This window comes from Sphaeroforma arctica (genome assembly GCF_001186125.1).
Source record: "Sphaeroforma arctica JP610 unplaced genomic scaffold supercont1.16, whole genome shotgun sequence".
NCBI classification, from domain to species: Eukaryota; class Ichthyosporea; order Ichthyophonida; genus Sphaeroforma; species Sphaeroforma arctica.
In genome coordinates this window covers 208,025-227,908 of record NW_014040542.1, presented here as the reverse complement: position 1 = coordinate 227,908, position 19,884 = coordinate 208,025, and the positions used below count along the sequence as shown (strand labels likewise).

The 19,884-nt window shown below is 41.4% G+C and overlaps 6 protein-coding genes across 6 annotated transcripts in view; 3 read left to right on the top strand and 3 right to left on the bottom strand.

The window, feature by feature from the left end:
- Positions 1–538: 538 nt before the first annotated feature.
- SARC_00523 (hypothetical protein) lies at positions 539–1,292 on the bottom strand (the record flags this gene model as incomplete). Its single annotated transcript, XM_014305809.1, has 2 exons — positions 539–1,110; positions 1,169–1,292. 2 exons carry the CDS (start codon positions 1,290–1,292, stop codon positions 539–541), a joined length of 696 nt encoding a protein of 231 aa, XP_014161284.1.
- Positions 1,293–1,820: 528 nt separating this feature from the next.
- On the bottom strand, positions 1,821–2,342 carry SARC_00522 (hypothetical protein; the record flags this gene model as incomplete). The annotated part of the gene is made up of 1 exon (XM_014305808.1): positions 1,821–2,342. The coding sequence occupies one exon, from the start codon at positions 2,340–2,342 to the stop codon at positions 1,821–1,823; it is 522 nt and encodes a 173-aa protein (XP_014161283.1).
- Positions 2,343–2,820: 478 nt separating this feature from the next.
- On the top strand, positions 2,821–3,654 carry SARC_00521 (hypothetical protein; the record flags this gene model as incomplete). The annotated part of the gene is made up of 2 exons (XM_014305807.1): positions 2,821–2,921; positions 3,057–3,654. The coding sequence occupies 2 exons, from the start codon at positions 2,821–2,823 to the stop codon at positions 3,376–3,378; spliced, it is 423 nt and encodes a 140-aa protein (XP_014161282.1). The 3' UTR covers positions 3,379–3,654.
- Positions 3,655–6,100: 2,446 nt separating this feature from the next.
- On the top strand, positions 6,101–6,353 carry SARC_00520 (hypothetical protein; the record flags this gene model as incomplete). Its single annotated transcript, XM_014305806.1, has 2 exons — positions 6,101–6,145; positions 6,186–6,353. The coding sequence occupies 2 exons, from the start codon at positions 6,101–6,103 to the stop codon at positions 6,351–6,353; spliced, it is 213 nt and encodes a 70-aa protein (XP_014161281.1).
- A 5,908-nt stretch (positions 6,354–12,261) lies between these two features.
- On the bottom strand, positions 12,262–18,291 carry SARC_00519 (hypothetical protein). Its single transcript, XM_014305805.1, has 10 exons — positions 18,109–18,291; positions 16,563–16,689; positions 16,049–16,239; positions 15,466–15,616; positions 15,078–15,218; positions 14,331–14,497; positions 13,960–14,094; positions 13,485–13,621; positions 13,091–13,211; positions 12,262–12,600 (listed from the first exon to the last, which is right to left on the bottom strand). The coding sequence occupies exons 1-10, from the start codon at positions 18,160–18,162 to the stop codon at positions 12,511–12,513; spliced, it is 1,314 nt and encodes a 437-aa protein (XP_014161280.1). The 5' UTR covers positions 18,163–18,291; the 3' UTR covers positions 12,262–12,510.
- Positions 18,292–19,853: 1,562 nt separating this feature from the next.
- SARC_00518 (methionine aminopeptidase 2B) overlaps positions 19,854–19,884 on the top strand; it is a gene marked incomplete at both ends in the record, with an annotated part of 6,738 nt that continues 6,707 nt past the window's right edge. The window contains one exon of the mRNA XM_014305804.1: positions 19,854–19,877. Coding sequence (XP_014161279.1) covers positions 19,854–19,877 — 24 coding nt within the window. The remainder of the gene's footprint in view (positions 19,878–19,884) is intronic.

Sequence of the window (19,884 nt, the reverse complement as noted above, 5' to 3'; positions counted from 1 at the left end):
ATAGGAGTGTTAGCTTTGATCTGTTCTGTGGTATCATGACCCACTATAACGATACACTTGCTCCCTTTTGGTTTCAAAATAGGGCCGTCTGTAATGTCTACTTATAGTAATTGAAAGTTTTGGGGGGAACCATGGACTTCATCCGGCCAATGTCTGCGTTGTTCTAGTGTTAGAAGAATTCCCCTTCTCTGTATATATATGTACGATTTACCACCATGATGACATTGCTCTCTGCAAGTCCCACAAACACGTGGCTTTGGCCGGTTTGTTACCACGTACTTGTATCGATAGTGAACCTTGTGTTGCTGAGTGACATCCTGAAACGTGTCGTTGACTTTCATTTTACTGGAGTCTGTGGTATCACTTTAGTCCGGGTCAGGTCGGTGTCCTGGGTCAGGATGTCCTGGGTTGGTGTATTCGTAAGGTCTATCACATAGTTGGTCGTGGTACGTCACTGGAGGACCTTGATGAGTTGTTGGTGTTGGTGTTACGCGGAGCGGATTTGTCACTGATGGAGTGACCTGCAGATGACTCTCCTTTAGCATTTTTTTTTTGCCATCTGAAGGTTTCTCCTGGACGTGCATGTAATAGTGTCGGGTCTCCTGGAGTTCTTTACTATCCACAGCTCCATTAATACACTGCAATCCGCACTTGTATCGGCAGCTGACTTATCCAGAGCATTAGGTTCGGCGGCTGGCTTATCCAGAGCATTAGGTTCGGCGGCTGGCTTATCCGAAGCATTAGGCTCGGTGGCTGGCTTATCCGGAGCATTAAGTTCGGCGACTGGCTTATCCGGAGCATCAGGTTCGGCGGCTGGCTTATCCGTAGTATTAGGTTCGACAGCTGGCCTATCCGGAGCATTAGGTTCGTCGGTTGATTCCACTTTCCGCTTCGTCGGCTGCTGCTTTAGCTCCACTCCATGCTTACATTTGATTTGTTGTCCTCCAGGCTGACGCGGTATAGTCTTTGGGCCCTCGAAAAGACTGTTAAGGAGTCGTTCTTCGCCTCTTTGTAACGCAGAGTATTTCAACAATCCGTTACCTATCGCGGCCAACTTATTCTGGCCATGATCTATATCGTTGAGCTTTTGAAACATCAGGCCCAATACATCTGTAAGTTATTTAAGGATATCCACATGTCCATTCTTATATGCACCCACTGTATACACCAGAACACAGTTTCTGATACTCGGTGAAATTCTGGTCGGTGTATGTACTATACTTGCTACTACTCGGCTGCTTCTTCCCCTTGTCCTTCGTACTTTTAGGCACCTCCGATCTGTGCATATCCATTGGACCTTCATCATTCGAGCCAGGTGGAGCGTCATAATCCAGTCCCGGATCTTTGCCAAAGTCACCTCGTCAGCCTGTACTCCTTCTAACGTAGAACTATCGGAGCCTTCCGCGTTGATATGCGGGCAAGCTTTTTCAGGTCGTTGCTCGATGTTGAACTTCCAAAGTTTATGAAAATCCGACTCCTTGAATAACGGGTTTTAGGGTTTTAGGATCCTACAGATTTGATGACCACTTCGATAAACATCTCTGTGCACTTCCGAGATCCCTATTGTCGACATTGAGCAGTTATGAAATTCTGATATGGATGGAGTACCTCCCTTGCCATAACACCCCAAACCGTATTCCATTGCATATTTCACCTTGTCAGCTCTGCATGCTACTAAAACCTAGCTGCAAATATCTGCGATGCGATTGATGAGGGTGGGCGGATCCAGTCTCAAATTCTTGAACCAACTTCCGACTTGCGCATGCGTCGACACGCTCATCTGGGAACCTTTGAGTTCCAAAGTCGCTAATCGTAAGCACCTAATTAGCAAGGTATCTGGACATGTTCGTGTTCACGAGGTTAGGAATGTAACTTGCAGTCGAGTCCGCGTCTCTCGTCTGCAGTATCTGGATTACAACTATAAAGTGCGCATCAGAACTTCTTCGCGTTCCTGGATGTAGGACATCTAGAATCATTACCTGGAGTTTGCCACTATAAAGACCCCTCAAGTTCTTGTAGAAGTTTATCTTGATATGATATCTGTCTGAGAAAAAGAACTGCCCTGGATTTACATCGGCCTGAGTCAGGAACCCTTCAGCAAACACGAGTCTCGTATTCAGTGGTGCTTTTGGCCCTGGGCCTATTGATTTCTGTAAACTGTCCAGAGCAAAGTTATAGATGGCTTTGGTCTCCATGTAGAACAACGTAACACCAAAGTGTTTGATCATACCACCAATTCCCGGTCCTACAATAATGGCTAATTGCCAGCCCCAATAATTGTTGCCCTTGTGTCGCGTATTCAGACACTCAATACTTTCGTATTTGGCGTAAGATTGTCTCATAGTGTAATTGCTGTAGAATATACATCAGAGTTCCCGTCACCTGGTCTACATATTTGCTTACATACAGATGTGGATCCTGTGCCTTCGCAAACTGAAACCAGACAAGGAAGTCGGTCCTGTACAAGGAAGAGGCACAGATTACACACACTGTTATTTATCACAGCCAATATTAGGTAATGCTACATTGATACAATGAAGGAGGCATGCGAGTTAAACAAACATATATACATTAGCTGCCGATATGTATGGAGTTAAACCATTTCAGTGGCCGCATCGAATTGATATAATAATTTTTTTTAACATGTATCCTCACAAAATGAATTGACACAAAGTCTGACTTTCATAGTTTAAATTCATCCTATCATGCTAGTGAGATGTGACACGGAAACCAGTGAAAATATATTCTTCAGGCTGCATAAATCTGATAATTGAGTTAATGTAAAGACTATATTTGAGTTATTTTAAAGACTATATTCACATGTTGACGAAAGTTTGTTCCATCAGTACAGAAAAGGAATGCACATCCAGTCAAATGAGAACAACAGCTGGCAACAACAATGGCACTGACTATGCATCAAGGTGTGTTTTACATATTTGAGAATGATTGTCAATTTTCTGTAAGGTGAAGCTCGGTAAAGGTTTGACTGATCCCCAATTTCCCAACCTATTATTTAGCAGTCATCCTTTATTTCTATATTTCTATCTTACTGACAGAAATGTTTTCTTCAGCCTAGGTCTAAGCGAAGGCTCTCAAACACCATCCATCTCACTACCGTCTATCATTGCCCTCGCGATGAATGCCAAACTACAAGTAGAACAACAGGAACTACAAGAGGTCGACGCCGATCGTATCCGGACAGAAATTAGGAATAGCGGAAACACTTCATTCGGTACCGGAAAGTATTCCTTGTACGGGCTCCGGTCTCACATCACCGGAGTCTCTACTGCTCAACACCTCGCCACAGTGCAACCGTGCGTCACCGAAGCCATCTTGGTTGGAGCACTGGACAAACACGAGAAATTGCGAATCTCATGAGGATACAGGACGTTGAGTTCTCTGAGGGACTATCTCGCTCACCGGTCAGCTGCCCTTCGTGGTACAGCACCCAGAATCCTGTAGTCATCAAGGAACTTACTAAGATATTTACCTGGCTAAATTTCTTAGCCTTCTCTCTAAAGCAAATCGATCTCGGTGGACTTCCCGCTCACCACCGGAAGCAAGCCTACCGAGAAGTAATCTGCACACAGTTGAACTCAAACAGCTGAGTGTCAATTAGGGCTGTAGAAATACGGCTTCCGGTCATTCTAAAATATCAAGATCAAATGAGATAACACATTGGTTTTTATTTGTATTTAAAATAATTTAATACAAGTTCTTTTTCCAATATTTCCTCAGTGTTCTAAATTCACTTTGATTGCTCCAATAACCTTGGTATGACTCATTTACTTGTACCTATTTGAAATGATAGTAGATGTAGGATATTATAACCTAAATTTTATAATCCCTGAACTACTACTTACAGGTTTTGGTCTTCCCGGCAATCTCCAAAATCCAATAAGTATTTTTCTTTTTTATAACTTTTCTTCAGATGGGACTTTAATTATATTAGCTAATGTATTAACTTGACTTACGTTCTTATGTCTATCTACAAATTAGACATGTGGTCATGAACACTTAGTACTTCTAGTGAAAATTATTCAATAAAGAACAGCTAGAGGTACGTCCTGTGTGATGGAGGATATTAAGACTCTTACCAAGAGGCAGTCCCGATCATTCTTACACAAGCTACCACACTAAATCCTAACTGACTTAAATTGTATCTTAGTTTATACAACATAGTTTAAAACGTAGGAATATCCATCGAAGTTTACAGGGCTCTGCATTAGCTGCCCTCGTGGAACAGCAAGTCTGCCCTACTTACAATAGCTCTGCTACCATCTTCAAGTACGTTAAGGCAACGAAGAAGAAGCAACACGAATTGGTCCTTACCAAGGGAAAGTTCAATGTCAAGGAAGAATAAATCTTCCAAGACTCCCTTATACCTCAGAGTAAAAAAAAGCGCTACCAACATGGTGGGCCTATGAGGCGTCCCAGGAAGTTCTCTAAGCCTTCAAGTATGGGGTACGTCCAGCATGGGGTCCCCAAGGTCCTCCGAAGCCCTCCAGCAAAGGTCGATGGATCAACAATGCGGATGTGACCGAAGCGATGACGAACACGGAGCTCGAAAGACTCCGAGAGGCAGGAGTTATCCGACGCTGTCAGGACTGGGAGGAATACCTGGTCCACTCTGCGTTTATGATCCTGAAGTCAGATGGAAAGCACTCCCGTCTGATACTGAGCCCCAAGGACATCAACAAGGCAGCAGAGAAGTAAACCTACTGAGCAGAAGGACTGGAGAAACTGTCCCAAATTGCCCGCCGGGGGGATGTAGCCATGTCGTCAGACATCAAAGATGGCTTCTATGCGTTGACTGTGGCCGACCCGAAACTCTGGTAATTTGGATACCCCCACGGCCCACTGTGGAGCTTCCTAGCCTTACCCATGGGAGCCACGTTCTCACCAGCGTGGTTCTCCTGTTGATGGACGTCTTCTGTCGCATGACAAGGAGCCTAGGGATCAGAATAATACTCTAAGTGGATGACCTACTGCTTCTGGGTCGTCCACACACTTTAATGGGGCAGAAGTGTTACATCGATCACCTGCTCACAGAACTTGGATTGGAGTTAGCTCCCGGGAAGGGCTATTGGGACTTCCCCGTGACAAGGTTGCAACACTTAGGCGTGATAATCGACCTAGTGCGCAACACGATAGAGATGACGCCGGCCTTCACGGCCAAACTTCTCACGAAGCCCTCACAGATTGCGACGCAACTGTGACAATCTTTCTGCGGATACCTGCTGTGGGCAGGGTTATCAATACTGGGACTATATTCATTCATCGCCGATCTACAACAATCGACACCATGGACACGAGCCCAGATAATTTGTCTCTCAGGTGCAGCGTTTAAAAAGATCGAAATCGATTTGGCTTCCCGACCACAGAGCAGCACTCACCTCGAACCCCTTCAAGATAGGGTTCGGGGCAACGCTTTACTGGCAGGAAACCCGACCACCTTCGCAGGTCCGTGATGCCTCACCGAAAGACTATGGCCTATCGCAGTTCTCGGACTCAAGGCTTTCGTTTTAGCGTACGAGTAATTCCACAGAACTCAAAACGTCGACCAGATCCCTCTGCTATAGCTCACCGACAGCAGTACTTCTCTGCACGCACTACGGATGCGCAGAAGCCAATCCAAGCTCATGAACGTCCAGCTCCAGCCTCTGGCCAGTCTCTTTGGGATACATGCCCGGCGAGCTAAAGCTCGCCGCGGACGACCTCTCAAGATCAGGGAAGCTCCTCGAGTACCAAGGTACGAGACGATTCTGCGGCTGTTCCGGAAGTGGATGATCAAACCGAACCCCTCGGAGAGATCTTATCCAGAAAGCTACTACTTGGGGAAAAGCCACCAGGGCAGGTGTCGTTTGCGAACCCCTTCCACGACAAATGGGACAAGTCCCTGGAACTATTGGCCCCACCAGAGACCATGCTGGGCCCCATCCTGGAACAACTCGATCGACGCCTCGAACGGGCAGTCATTATTGTGCCAGTGTGGACCAAGGCCTCGTGGTGGCCTCACACAGTCAGGAATGGCCAGGAGATATAAATTCTCGAGGCAGGCGCAGTCCACTATCCAGCTCCAGTGGCATATGAGTTGGACATGGCCGTGCCTCACACAAAACTCCTACCGGCCAAAGATGTGAAGGTACGTTGGCGGGCTCTCTGGACCACATTCTGGCACATAGGCGCTCGGCGCGCCACAAAGTCTGTTTAGTATGCGAGTGCCGGACGACATCATCAGTGACATCATGAACATAGAGCAGGCCTCTCTCAAGCCTTATCGCTCTATCAAGACTCCCACTGACGCCGACCGACGTTTTAATTCGTGTTTGAAGGTAGAGCCTTTGGCGTAAAACGGTGAAGATTCCCAGTAGTGATAGGAACAAATACTATTGTAGAAGAATTTTTACCTTCCAATAGTACTATGGGAAAGGGAGTAGATTAGAGCAACTGTTTAAAAAAATTGCGCCGCGGCGTAGTGGTTATGACGCCACAGCACAAAATACTTTAACCAGGGGCAATTCCTACTCTAAGTCATTGTATATACACAGCGTCTTTATAAAACGTTGTTGTGTATATAAGGACGAGGATAGTATCCACTATTCATCATCCCGTAATTCTATCTTACTCTTACCCGCAAGCCACCCAGGAACATATCATGCTGAAATCCATGCATTTGGTGCACCAATGAGATAAAAACTGGCTGCAAACCGCAATGCACGCCTCGCCAAACGAAGTAAGACGCTTAGCACATCTAAAGCGTTAACGGCTAGCAAAAATACGTTGTATCGATCTACGATGTTGAGTAAGAGAGCGTGCCACCTTGTACAACAAGCAGTGAGAACAACGAACATCTAGAAAAGAATCGAAAAGAGACGATCAACGTATAAACTAATATAGTGAGAGGTACTGCGGCAGAGTCGAAGTCATTTTATATTGGCGACTGGATCTTGCAAGAAAAATATTGTAGTACAATGCTGCGAACCAGGAGATGGATCAAATGATCGTTAATATCTGGAGTATTCTTGCTTAGCACGTCTAAAGAGTTAGCGGCTAGCAAAAATACGTTGTATCGATCTACGATGTCGAGTAAGAGAGCGTGCTGCCTTGTACAATAAGCAGTGAGAACAGGAAATATGTAGAAATGAAGCCTTGATGTAGCATACATTAATAACACCTAGGCCAAGCTATTGAGGAATATGAGAAAGAGAGAGATGGTCTAATTTTCAAGCGCTCAATTGATTTTGCCGGTAAAGAAATGAGTCAATAATCAAAATTAGAATTGACATTAAAATCATATAGAAAGAATACGAATCTGGGGTTTCTTGCGAATTTAATCATTGTGTCTTTGACATCAAAATACTTCCAGGTAGGTTTTTACTAAACAGTGTAAAACCAATTGTGCACAAGCTCATTCTCTAATAATACATATGCTAAACCAATAGCCAGAAAAATGGTAACGTCCGCTAAGTGAGTCATACATTCATAAATCTTGAAAATTATAATTTAACCCTTTTTCTCTTGCTGCGTCCAATTATTTTTTCGTAATTTCTAATCCGCAGTGAAATGCCGGGAGCGCCACAACACCGAGTATAACATGCTGAAATACATACATCGTGTACGCCAATAAGAGCAAAATTAGCCACAAACCGCGATGAATGACTAGCCGGATCGAAATCAAGCCGGATTAAGGCAATAATAAGTCGAAAGTAACAAAGGCCAGCAAATTTCCTTACCGCCCCAAGCCAAAAAAGCGGTTTCCGCCACCTATATTAAAGATGCCAAGAGGATATTGAATATACAGAATAGAAGAGGAAAGGGCTGATTGATGCAGAAGACATATCTGAAGCAGAGAAGTATCTAATCTGGCGGAGTCAATTTTTTTCCACATTGGTAAATGGACCTAGAAATAAAAAGAGTTAACTGGTTATTACAAATCGGGGAGATGGATCAAAGGGTCACATTGGAAGTTAATTATTGTCACATTGCAGAAAATAAATGTTAAGGTCATTGTTTTGGAACTGAAGAACAATCCCGATATCTTGTACGATGTATGAAGCTGTATCTTGCAACATATAGCCTCAAAGCAGGTTGTATTACTCAAAAGGACATCTTCAGCTGTTGAGTATTACTTTGTGCTTATAAAAGAGTATTAGCAGAAAAATCCCATCTCGTCCTTAATCTGGAGAAATTATGTTCACAACTTTTCCACGAGTGTTCAACAGGACGATAGAATCAGAAAATGTATTTATGATACACTGTTCTTGCATGTTCCTACAAAGGTGTAGCATTAGAGATTATTTGAATTATGAGCTAGACATTGGATTCTATTTCGTAAGTGAAAACTTGTTCACCACTTAATGGGATTGTTCATCAGTATCAGTAAGTTATGCCGAAAGCATCTCGGCCCACTCTTACCTCGACTGCCTTTACATTGCCCACTGAATATCAAAACCCATTTATCAGAGCCTTGATTGTCCCAGTTTTAGTCGACCAGGTGCCTATTCTTGGATTTTATCGCAAGTGTATTGATGCACCTGGTGACATGGATGAGAATAATCGGAATGAGATTGATCGAACAACTCATGTCCTCCATAAATGTTCCTCCCAGGTATTAATACTCATAAATACCTATTGGCAAATAAGTATCCATTCGCCTCTATCACCATGTGTTTGTGTTTACGAATGTCTTCGTGTATGTAGAATCATTTTGACAGAAAATGCCTCAGTTACATTCATGTTTTGGAGCTAAAGACCCTTATCAAGCTTGATACCCAACTATGTCGCATCATATATAAACTCATTAATCCTCAACCTACAAAACGGCAAGAGATGCGTGACTTACATAATGTGGTATCATAAGGCCAGGCAAACCATAATGCGAGGCGAAACAGTACGGAAAGAACCGAACTATAAAGTCAATTGAATAGCAATGTCGATGCGGATCTTATCCGTAACCTACAGAGTAGGAATATCAAGACTAAATTAGGCGTGATGATATAGCCTCAACTAAATGCTTTACGTGGATAATGGTGCTGACAAGCCCTCTAAATACCACTCTGTATCCATTCGGGACTCTGCGAAGATATACTATGGCCGCCTGACTATTAATCAATAAACAACACTATCATAGAACCGTCTTAAAGCGCTGATATTCATACATCCCCCAAGAATAAGCAATAAGCTATGTCTAAAAAATGACAGTATTTATTAGTCGTAATATAATACTTGTCAGTTTCTGATGTAATTGTGTCCACTAATTATTACAGGTACTGCCATTGACTTTTCGCGGCGCATACAACATCATCAAACCCAAACCATCACCAGACATGGACACCTGGTTGTGTTGTTGTGAGTATTGACCCATACCAACATCGTATGTCGGTGGTACACCAAGTTTGGCTTCTCTACGAATTGATATTTGATTCGTTCTGGGTATATAAATTGATGAAATGGAATGAGAAGAGAAAAAAAGTGCTACCTCAGATATGTTTGGCCATCAGAATTTTTCGACGTCATCAACAACCATCGTCGAGTATTTTTGTACGTATACGACGTATTCCATCATAGACCATAACCGTTCGCAGCCTAGGGTGACATACGTTACAGCTTTGCCACCAAGGTGAAGGCGAAATCGATTTAGTTCCTGGAGCATAGTAAACTACAAATATACAAGTAATGTAAGCGAGGAAACCGTTCGGCAACCGTTCGACAGTCTCCGGGTTCGTGCCAACTTTGAGTTCAGAACTTAATGTAGTTTTTCAAAATCTACCTCATCGGCAATGTTTGGATAGAACGAGCCACATCAGAGACATCCGGCTGATCTTTGTGAAACGGGCGAAGATCAATCGATTGTGTTGATTTTCTTTTAGCAAGTCGCAAAATGTATGGCCGCAATATCGCTATCATACACTGCGATGAAAAACTATCTCTGCGATCATCCATCGTGCTGATATCTCTTCAGGCCTTGAGATTCGGTGCAATTGCGTTATACTAGACGCACCTATGCTCGCCATCGCCAACACACATTATGATTCTAGAGTGATGCATACATTATATTGCGCTTTGGGCATTTTTGGAGTTCTGGTTCAGATCGGATGACCTTCGCAGGTAAAACCAGAAATATTAGCACCAACTTTTAATAGTGTTAATTCTGAAATACCCTCATCTACAGATCGGAGTAGCAAGTATATCAATCCACTTTGGAATCCAGTTTTCCGGTTGAATCTAAACAGCAGCATACGTGAGATATTTTCATAAATTTCGTGACGAGTTATTTGATGATAAGAAACTGTATTATAATTTGGAACAACCTAAAAGTGTCTATCATTGATAGGGATCTTAACCACGTGCAAGCGTTCGGGAGAACAACTAGATGAAAGTAGACAACGGACAACTCAAACTAACGTACAAACATATTTAAATCACAACAGACGGAGCTATTCCAGGTTGTCTGATGCACAAGCGAGTTTAGTATAGAATATGATTCTTCAGATGCAGCGAACGTGACTGGTACACCATAGAGGTGCGATTTTATACGAGAAGTAAAGTAATAAATAAATACTTACAAGTATGTTTAGACTAAATTGTAAACAACTGACCCTTTAGGTCATTGTTCCACTATATATTAAAGCTTTTGTCCTATTTACTATGCACTTTAGCTACATACAGATATTGTGCCTAATATTCGGTATTTGCCTATAAGCTAAAATCCGTTTAAAAAGAAAAGTGACTTTAAACCTTATTGGCTTTTGATGGTCATAACTCGAGAGTATCTCGAGTTTCACCATTTTATCCAATGCTTATAACCTCAAGGACGTCATGCTTGAATCAAGCTGACAGTCCTCTAGTGTGTAACTGTGGGTAATCAGTTAGTACGAGGAAGATACATATTCTTTAACATGAGTATCTCACTTGCTAGTAAGGGAAAACAAAATGATATATTTCGGAGAATAACCCTCACTAGAACTCCTAACAAACTATAATAGACGTCGACTATAAGAAAGTACTGCAGCTCTTTGGTGTCAAGTGTCATATAATAATGACACAGCAGCAAGTGCTCTTTAAGGCACAAGACGGTCCCATATGACCGACCTGTACATAAATAATAGAAGATCTCCCAGAACATATACGACGGAGATATTCGTCGTGAGTAAGTTGTAAGAATTGCGACAATTTTTCTACCCCATGCAGTGTTGGAGTGGACATGAAAGTTTTACCATCGATGATATGAGAATAGGCGATTCAATTTAAAAGTGAGTGAGAGGCCACAATATTTTTTGACTGTTCGGAAGTTGTCATCGACAGTCAAACTTTCACGCTACACCTTCGCGGCATATACTACATCGGTGACCTTCATATGCATAGCAGTTTTCCGGTTTCAAGACACCAAAAAAGCGATGATGAGACTACCATCTGGAAAGTCCTGATGTAATTGAGCAGTCTAAATCATTTGCCCCAGACGCAGCTACCAGAGTTATCTCGAATGTCATCACCCAAAGGCGTCGCGTGTGAGCTTTCATTTTGTATCGCGAACACTTGATGAGAAGCGACGGTGGTCGAGATACACATACACGCAGCGGTTACGCCCTAAATGGTCAGCAGTGACACCAAGTTATATTTATGGGCAAGTAGTTTTGTGTCTAAATTTGAGTAGCGCAGCAACCTATAGATGTTAAACTACAGAAAGGATTGAAATGGACTTACGAAAATAGAGATTGAAGGGTCTGAGGATAGATACTTTTGTCGACGGGCAGCAATCTATAAATGGTGTACGACAAACTGACCATTTGAATTGGTCCTTCTCAAAATTTAAAAGAAACTGTGATCGATTGGATACTAGGCGAATACAGCAAGTTCTGTAGTGTAGACCACTTGTATTGTATTCCGGCATCATGTACATAGCTCATTCTCTTCCTTTAGGCGACAGGAGCGGCATCATGTCGGACTGTCTACTCAAAAGGATCAGTTCCACCAACGTAACTTCAACATCGAGATCGTGGTATTTGCCATTGAACTGCACGTGGGTTTCGAGACATCGCACCTAATTATCGACTGTGCGGCGAGTGGTATCACATGAATTTAAATATATCAAAGAGAGCGATGCCGCGCGGACGTCATACAAAAACCCGGTTGCAGAGATATTGTTTATTCTCGAAAAGTTTGCAGTACATGATATATAGCGTACGAATAGTGAGCCAAAAATACAACAACCATAGATTTGTCGGATTTCTTCGGAGGCATTGCAAATTACCTGTATCGGTTCATTGTGGCGTGTACTAATCCATTATTTATTAAATGAAGGATTTAAAAAATGTGAAACTGATTGCCTTTAAGGGTAAAAGGTGTATATGAATGCAACTCCGAATATATTTTCATGTTACGACTTACGAATCGCATTGAAATTGTTTCTTGCTAGAGCTCCATGTGAACCTGAACTGAATGGCTACTTTTCGTAGTTATTTATAGCCGCAACCACAGAACCGCGCCATACGGATGGATTGAGCTCAACTATATATACTCTGGCAGGCCAGCCTCTTTCCTAGCCACTTTAATCGTGGAGCGGTGATGGAATTCCTCGCGAAATAGCTGCCGAATGTACTACACTCGTATATAGAGTAAAAACAACATATTATTAGTACAAATGGCGAATGCTCGAAAAGTATGGTAACAGAGACGATGGAGAACACACATCGTTTTTATCACTTCGCCCGATGAGTCGCTAGCTCAACTCGAGACGTACATCACACAGCAAGCGACATTTACGTCGACCACTCAGTCGATGAAACTGACAACACTAAAGCAACAGGACAGACCCGATACAGAGAAGACGATAATATCCCCGTGCAGCCATGTAGCAGACTTAAGTTTGAGATATATTTTTATCTTTTTAACTATAGCAACACAATAAAAGATACAGTAGTTTTGTTCACGCCTAAGTGACTACGAAAGCACACCGCTCGACAGCTGGATAGCCAGAATCGAATTTTACTGGACGTATTGAACCGACGTCGACATGACGAACACTTCTATGAGACACTACTGTATCGCAGAAAGATTGAGCGTACACCAAATTAACTCATAAACTTACTTTCATATATTTGTCCAGTGTGAATATGTCGTCGTCGGCATCTTTTCGGTACAAACGCTTACCGAGATAGTACACCACATCTTCAACGGCGTGATGCTTGGCCACCGCATCTATTAATTGACTGAGGAACATCGCAATGAAGGTCATGAGCGACGAGACGAGAGTAATAAATACTATGTCAACGTGCGCAAAACATTCAACGATGGTGCCTAACCTTCGCAAATGAGGGAGACAGCACCCTTCCCAATAAGTCATTCGAATCATTCATAAATTCTAAAGGTTGGTGCATGCCCAGCTGTAAACTACGCGCAACGCAGATGATACGCAGACACTACCTTGAACAAATATCACTTCTATCTAAGCATGTAAATCATCGTTGGCGTTATGCACTTACTTATACAATGCATATTTGGGTCTCGTCATTGACTCGAGATCTTGTTCCTCACCCTCCGATTCTTTCATAGTTACTAGAGACTTTTTTATTTCAGCAGTTTTCCTCGTGTATTCTTTCAGCTGTGTGTCAATGCGATACTACGACAGTACAGAATTGGGGACGAAAAGGCTTAGATAAAAGCAATATCATGTTATATAATGCAGAAACAGAGGTCGTCTCATTTCAAGGACGCGCTATGAGATCAATCATCGATTCTGCGGGGATAGATTATGTGCTGAGAAGCGTGAAATAGGTATATGACTCACAAACAAAAAACTGAAAAATTATCACGAAAATTGAAGCATATAAGATATGTCAAGTGCGGATCACATGCTAATCACATGAACGGAGACGCGATTTGAGATTTGAGATTTCGAGTGGATTCACTACAGCAATGGGTAATGACAATTTAAAATAAATAAATGACTGGTCATACCTCTTCACTCGTAATATATTCAAGCATGGACTCTAATTTTCTGCTACTGCTCGAGAGAGTAGACGAACTCTCCAGTTCGTGGTTCATCACTGTACTATTCTCCGAATCTATCAGCGGCACTTCTCTCGAAAGTCTCTGTAAATCAGAGCGCACGATGTTTGAGCACATGAAATATTAGGGATTTTTCTTTGAATAAAAACACGGGCTACAAAACTCCTGAACTCGTTAAATTTTATAAACTAAATTAGAACAAAGCACAAATAATCAGGATGTCATGCTCGAATTTCCTCTCACTCTCACTCACTCTCTCTCACGCGCCGATGTATGTATAATAATAGCAGCTTGCTGATAAAAATATCTTGACCACATACATCAGCTACGGCACTCCTGAGAGACATCAGTAAGACATCGTCGTGTATCGCATTGTCAACCTCATTCTGCTCGTTTGGCTGTTGCTTGTGTTGTGCCGACTGTTGTTGCTGCGTTGCACTGTATATATCAGGAGGTCTTACCGGCATCGCTGGAGGTGTGATGGATGCTACAGTGAAGTGTAAGAATTTAATGTGCCTAATAAAAAGTAATACACTACATGATTCAATTTGAAAGGTACGGCGGGAGTACCAACGAGTAGTGCCATTTAAACAGATAGGATGCCTCCCCAGCGTCATATGTCATGTTATCAACGCCTAGTTCCGAATCGCGACGACAGTGCACTTTTTCATCAAAGGTCATTTTTTTTCTAAACGGCCACTGAAAAAAGATGTGTCCCAACAACACATCGCTAGCCATATACTCCTTACCTACCATTATTTTCACCCGTAGTGGAAGATATCAGCATTTCAGAGAGATCGTGCATCCTCACACACAATTAGAGAAGGAGATTGAGCGACGTACTTCCTCACACTTCGCCATACTATACTAACAACGCACACGCCATACACACTAACACTGCATACCCTGTTAATAACTTATACGGCGGTTGACTAACAGAATGCATTTTAGAAAGCAATGGGTGCTACTAAATCTCATGTAGCTACACAAGACTCAATACAGTCCACATCCTGAATCAATTATTCCCTTGACATGGAAACGATTCGTTGAGAAATATGCATACATACCGGGAGGTTTAAACCCGGTAGCCATCTCGCTGGTCGACAACGTTCTACCAAAGTTTGCTGGAGGTCCGAAATTAGAGGGAGGGCCATACCCCCCGAAGCCACCAGGTGGTTGTGCCGCAAACCCGGCGGGAGGCTGTGCTGCTGGTGAAGGTTAAAAAATCTAATCATCAAGGGCCAGCTTCAACGGAAATTGACAAAATATGTGTGTTATAATACTAGCCTTATTCAAGGCCACAAACACATCGAATGGATATGCTGCTTCTAGTAGCATTTTTTCGAGTGCAAACAGCAGCTTGATTTGTGCCCGCCCCCCCCCCAGGTGTACGCGAGGACAAGTGTACGAGATACTACACTTGCAAGCGATACAAATTTTCTTTTGCGTTCTTACCAGCGTAGCTACTTGCCCCTCCGTACCCACCATGATTCGGGGGCATTGATTGGTTTCTTTGTACTGAGGGTTGATTCTGTGGCCGGGCGTAAACTGGCGGAGATAAGCTGAAAACTTCTCGGCAGTAGTACATCAGTCCGGATAACGTACTCTGCAGGCAATGAGAGTATAGTGTAGTTTCAGGTGTTAGAAGCAACTGGCTATAGCAGTGAGCAAAGTCGGAATATATCATGCAACTGTACAGAAAACGAAAATAACAAGCGTCTGCTCGCAATAGCCAAATAAACAAGCAGCAATAAAGCAATTGGTATTGAGCACTAGCGGTTCACAAGAGGTGATAAGTTTTGTATTGAGAGTACTCGACGTAGTAACTAAGCAACAATGTTGGCGATCTGGGAATATTGCCAGCAAAGCATCTGAATTAATATCGAAGTTTAATTATGTCCACACATCTATGTAAAGATATCTATTTGATACATAAAAAAAGCCAATCATAGCTAAGACTTATCGCTTTCATGAAGCTTGACTCATAACCGGGGCGTTGCAGATATTTGAAGCACAATCACACAGCTCATAGACATACCCCTCGCGCCCAGGACGACAGGTATGGGTGGTATACAAGTCCGTCGTTGTCCACGTGCTGACCCGCTTTGACCAACATATTTGCTGTAGGTACTACAAATACGACCGGAGGGATCTCGGGATGTACATCTAATAACCAGACAACCACGGGGATATTATACCTGGACCCCCTATAGTCGATGGGCAGAGTACCTGTTGGGTGCGTTCGAGCGGATTAGATAATTTTTATTAGATTGTGATACTACACAAGATGCACTTAATGTAAAACATATTATCATGCACTATATGTCCGACGACTATAGGGATTTCTAGTAACATACTATTGTTGTTTCCGCCTATGGAGGGTTCTTAAGTTTGACTAGAAAAAAAATACAGCAGCATTTAGCACAAGGCTGTAATGCCAAAAACACCAATCAAAGCAGAGCAAGTATAAATATATAGTCTATGTACAACACAGGAACAATTCAAGCTTTCAGTATGTAGTGCCTGGACACAACAGACTTGTCCAAACCTACCTGATAAGTTTAGCAGTTGTCTACTTCGGCCATCGTTTGTGGTGTAAAGTTCTGTCTTCGGTTTGAGACTCGGGTATTCAGTCAGTGTGCGGCAAACATCATCACTTACATCTCGATGGTTTTTATACTGTAGAAGAGACAAAAGAATCAATTAGTGATGACAGCAGATAGAGGATTGTATTACACAGGACGTAGTTCGCTCAGACAGCAGATACATATTTGAGCAGCGATGCGCGAGCAACAGACATGTACTCATACACACATACACCTCCAACTACACATTAATAGAAACATAAACGTATACACACATACACCTCCAACTACACATTAACAGAAACATAAACGTATATACACACACACATACAAATATACATTTACATACATACATACGTAGATACATATATTCCACACATACACATACGCATATACATGCCCCACACCCTCAACCATACATAAAAAAAATTCAAACAGAAACACGCACAGACACAGACACACACACTTATATAAATATATAAATATATATATATATATATATATATGTATATATGTATACATACATACATCAAAATATACGTACATACATACAACACACACACACACAACCCACACACACATATAAATACATATACACAATGGTAAATTCATTCCTACAAATATATAACTGTATGTATATATGTGTGTATGTATTTACACACATACACACACACACACACACACACACACATATATATATATGTATAAATATAAATATATATATATATATATATATATATATATATAGATAGATAGAGATAAATATATATATGCATGTGTTGTATGTGTGTAGGTATATATATATATATATATATATATATATATATATACACATATATATGCATGTGTTGTATGTGTGTACGTATATATATATATATATATATATATATATATATATATATATATATAAATATACATTTACATATAGTACATATATAGTATATATATATATATATATATATATAATATATAGACAGACGGACAGACACACAGACAGACAGACATACAGACACAGACACACAGACACAGACACAGACACACACACACACACACATATATATATATATGCGCATATATGTATATACTGCTGGACATCTCTGTCCGTGATGTATGTCTGTAAGCATGCGTCAATGTTTTTGTCAACATTCCCTATTTCGTTAATGCAGATGAAGGTTCGGGGCTAAAAGGGTGCACAATCCGATATCTATATTCACTTATTGTGCAGTAAGTAAATGCTCGAACAACAAATTGCCCAAGAAAAACGTAAGCACTCGTGCACATTATTCATTCCTCAGATCTTGTACCTATGTTTGTATTAACCAGGTACATATGAGAGAAATCCAATACTCGCACGGACGACTCAAAAGAGGAAAATTGCATGTGAATATTGTGTTGGCACTATACTAATTTGGGCATATACAACATATATGTACTTCATAGCGACAATCGCTAATCAAATTTTACCCCATACGCCACATATACTTCATATAAATGATCGCATAACAACCCATACCCCGAGCATCTGGAGCTGACTGTTCACGTACTGTGCATCCTGTGGGTTCAACATAATGCTCACACTAAAGAAGGGCTCCTGTAGTGTACAGTCGTTGTAACATTCGCTCTGTGGGCTTCAAATGGCCTATTTCATCGATTGATTGCTTAGATAAACTTCAATTCTGCTGGAATCATATTGAGCATTTCAGCGTCGCTTTTTCATAATATTATTGACAAAATTGAAATATTATGGCCTCTCATCGTGAAATATCATGATATGACATGAAATATCATGATTTGGGTGTAGTGTTTTTTTTTTTGAAAACAAAGCTATAAAGCCTATGTTACCTGATGTGCGCTTTCAGCATACAAGCATGTGTCTCGTATATCTGCCCCTACTAGTGTTCTATACAAGCACGCTGGAATAAAAAGAAACCCATTTATTCCTGCGTCAATAGAGTGGACGCTCAGGTCACAGACTCTAGATTCGCTTAAGCCAGCTTGCAATATCACGTCTTCACGCTACAGAACACCTAGAAAGTAGAACATTTCATGCTACGTTCTTAAGCACAGTTCTCAATTCAAGTATTGAACACAGGTGTCAGTGGTCTGCAAAAGGCACGGATGAGATCTTTAGTTCAATACGGGTCGCAATATATTTGACATACATGATAAAATTATAAGGAGCTGAAGAAGCTTATAAGGGAATTGGGAAACTTTATATGGAGATCGATGCTTTATAATATATGATATGGATCCCTCCCTCGGTCCGATTTATAACCGCCAGATTCCAGTATTGTGACCTATTATTGATCATAGCAATTCATTCATACTTTCCAGACTGAGGGACTGCTTATCATTAGCCCACAAATCTTAAATTCATTACGATAGGGATACCATCCTCCGTAGTTGCGTTTATGAATTTTATTTCCATTGAGGCCAGGGTTGACGCATATTCAATATATGTACGTTTTATGCACGTGAATATTCGACACCTTGTGTCCATCAAATTTATCAACAGCGTTATAAGATTTTGCGCGAGTATACTTCAGTAATATAATAGCAACGCTACAATACCATATCGACGACCATAAACAAGAAACGCCCTTTGTACGATCGCAATATTTACAAACGATTAATAAAAAAAGAAGTATAACATACATAGTTGAGCAGGAAGTAGAGAGTATCAAATATACATAAACACAAATGCTTCCAACAGTCCGATCACTCGATCAGGCATATTATTTTATTTCTTCTCTCTCTCACAACACAACAGGAGAGAGAGAAAGAGAATAGACTGTAGAGTGAGTGTAGACTGTAGTGTGAGTGTAGACTGTAGAGTGAGTGTAGACTGTAGAGTGAGTGTAGACTGTAGACTGTAGACTGTAGAGTAGAGTAGAGGAATACAGTACAAACAAAGACTCAGAGCCTCAGAGGGTCCAGTTTCAAGTTTGGCTTTATTTTAAAAAAATGGAAAAGATCGAAAATCGAGCAGAAAATGAAAAGTAGTTTTTCGACCAATCAAAGCCTACAAAGACGTGAATATATAAATAGATCAGTGGCGAAAAAGCCAAAAACCCAAAAGCACAAATCGCAAATGTGCCCTGGTCCACCGCTCGCTGCTGTCACTCAGTAGTATTTAGTTTGTGATATATATATATATATATATATATATATTACATTTAAATCCGTGCTCTCGATTAAATGGCTTTATGAGATAGACGAGATAAATAGCCATACTTATTACTATACTAGCTTTGCAAGATGTCGGAAACGCTAGTTCCCGAAGTGGAAA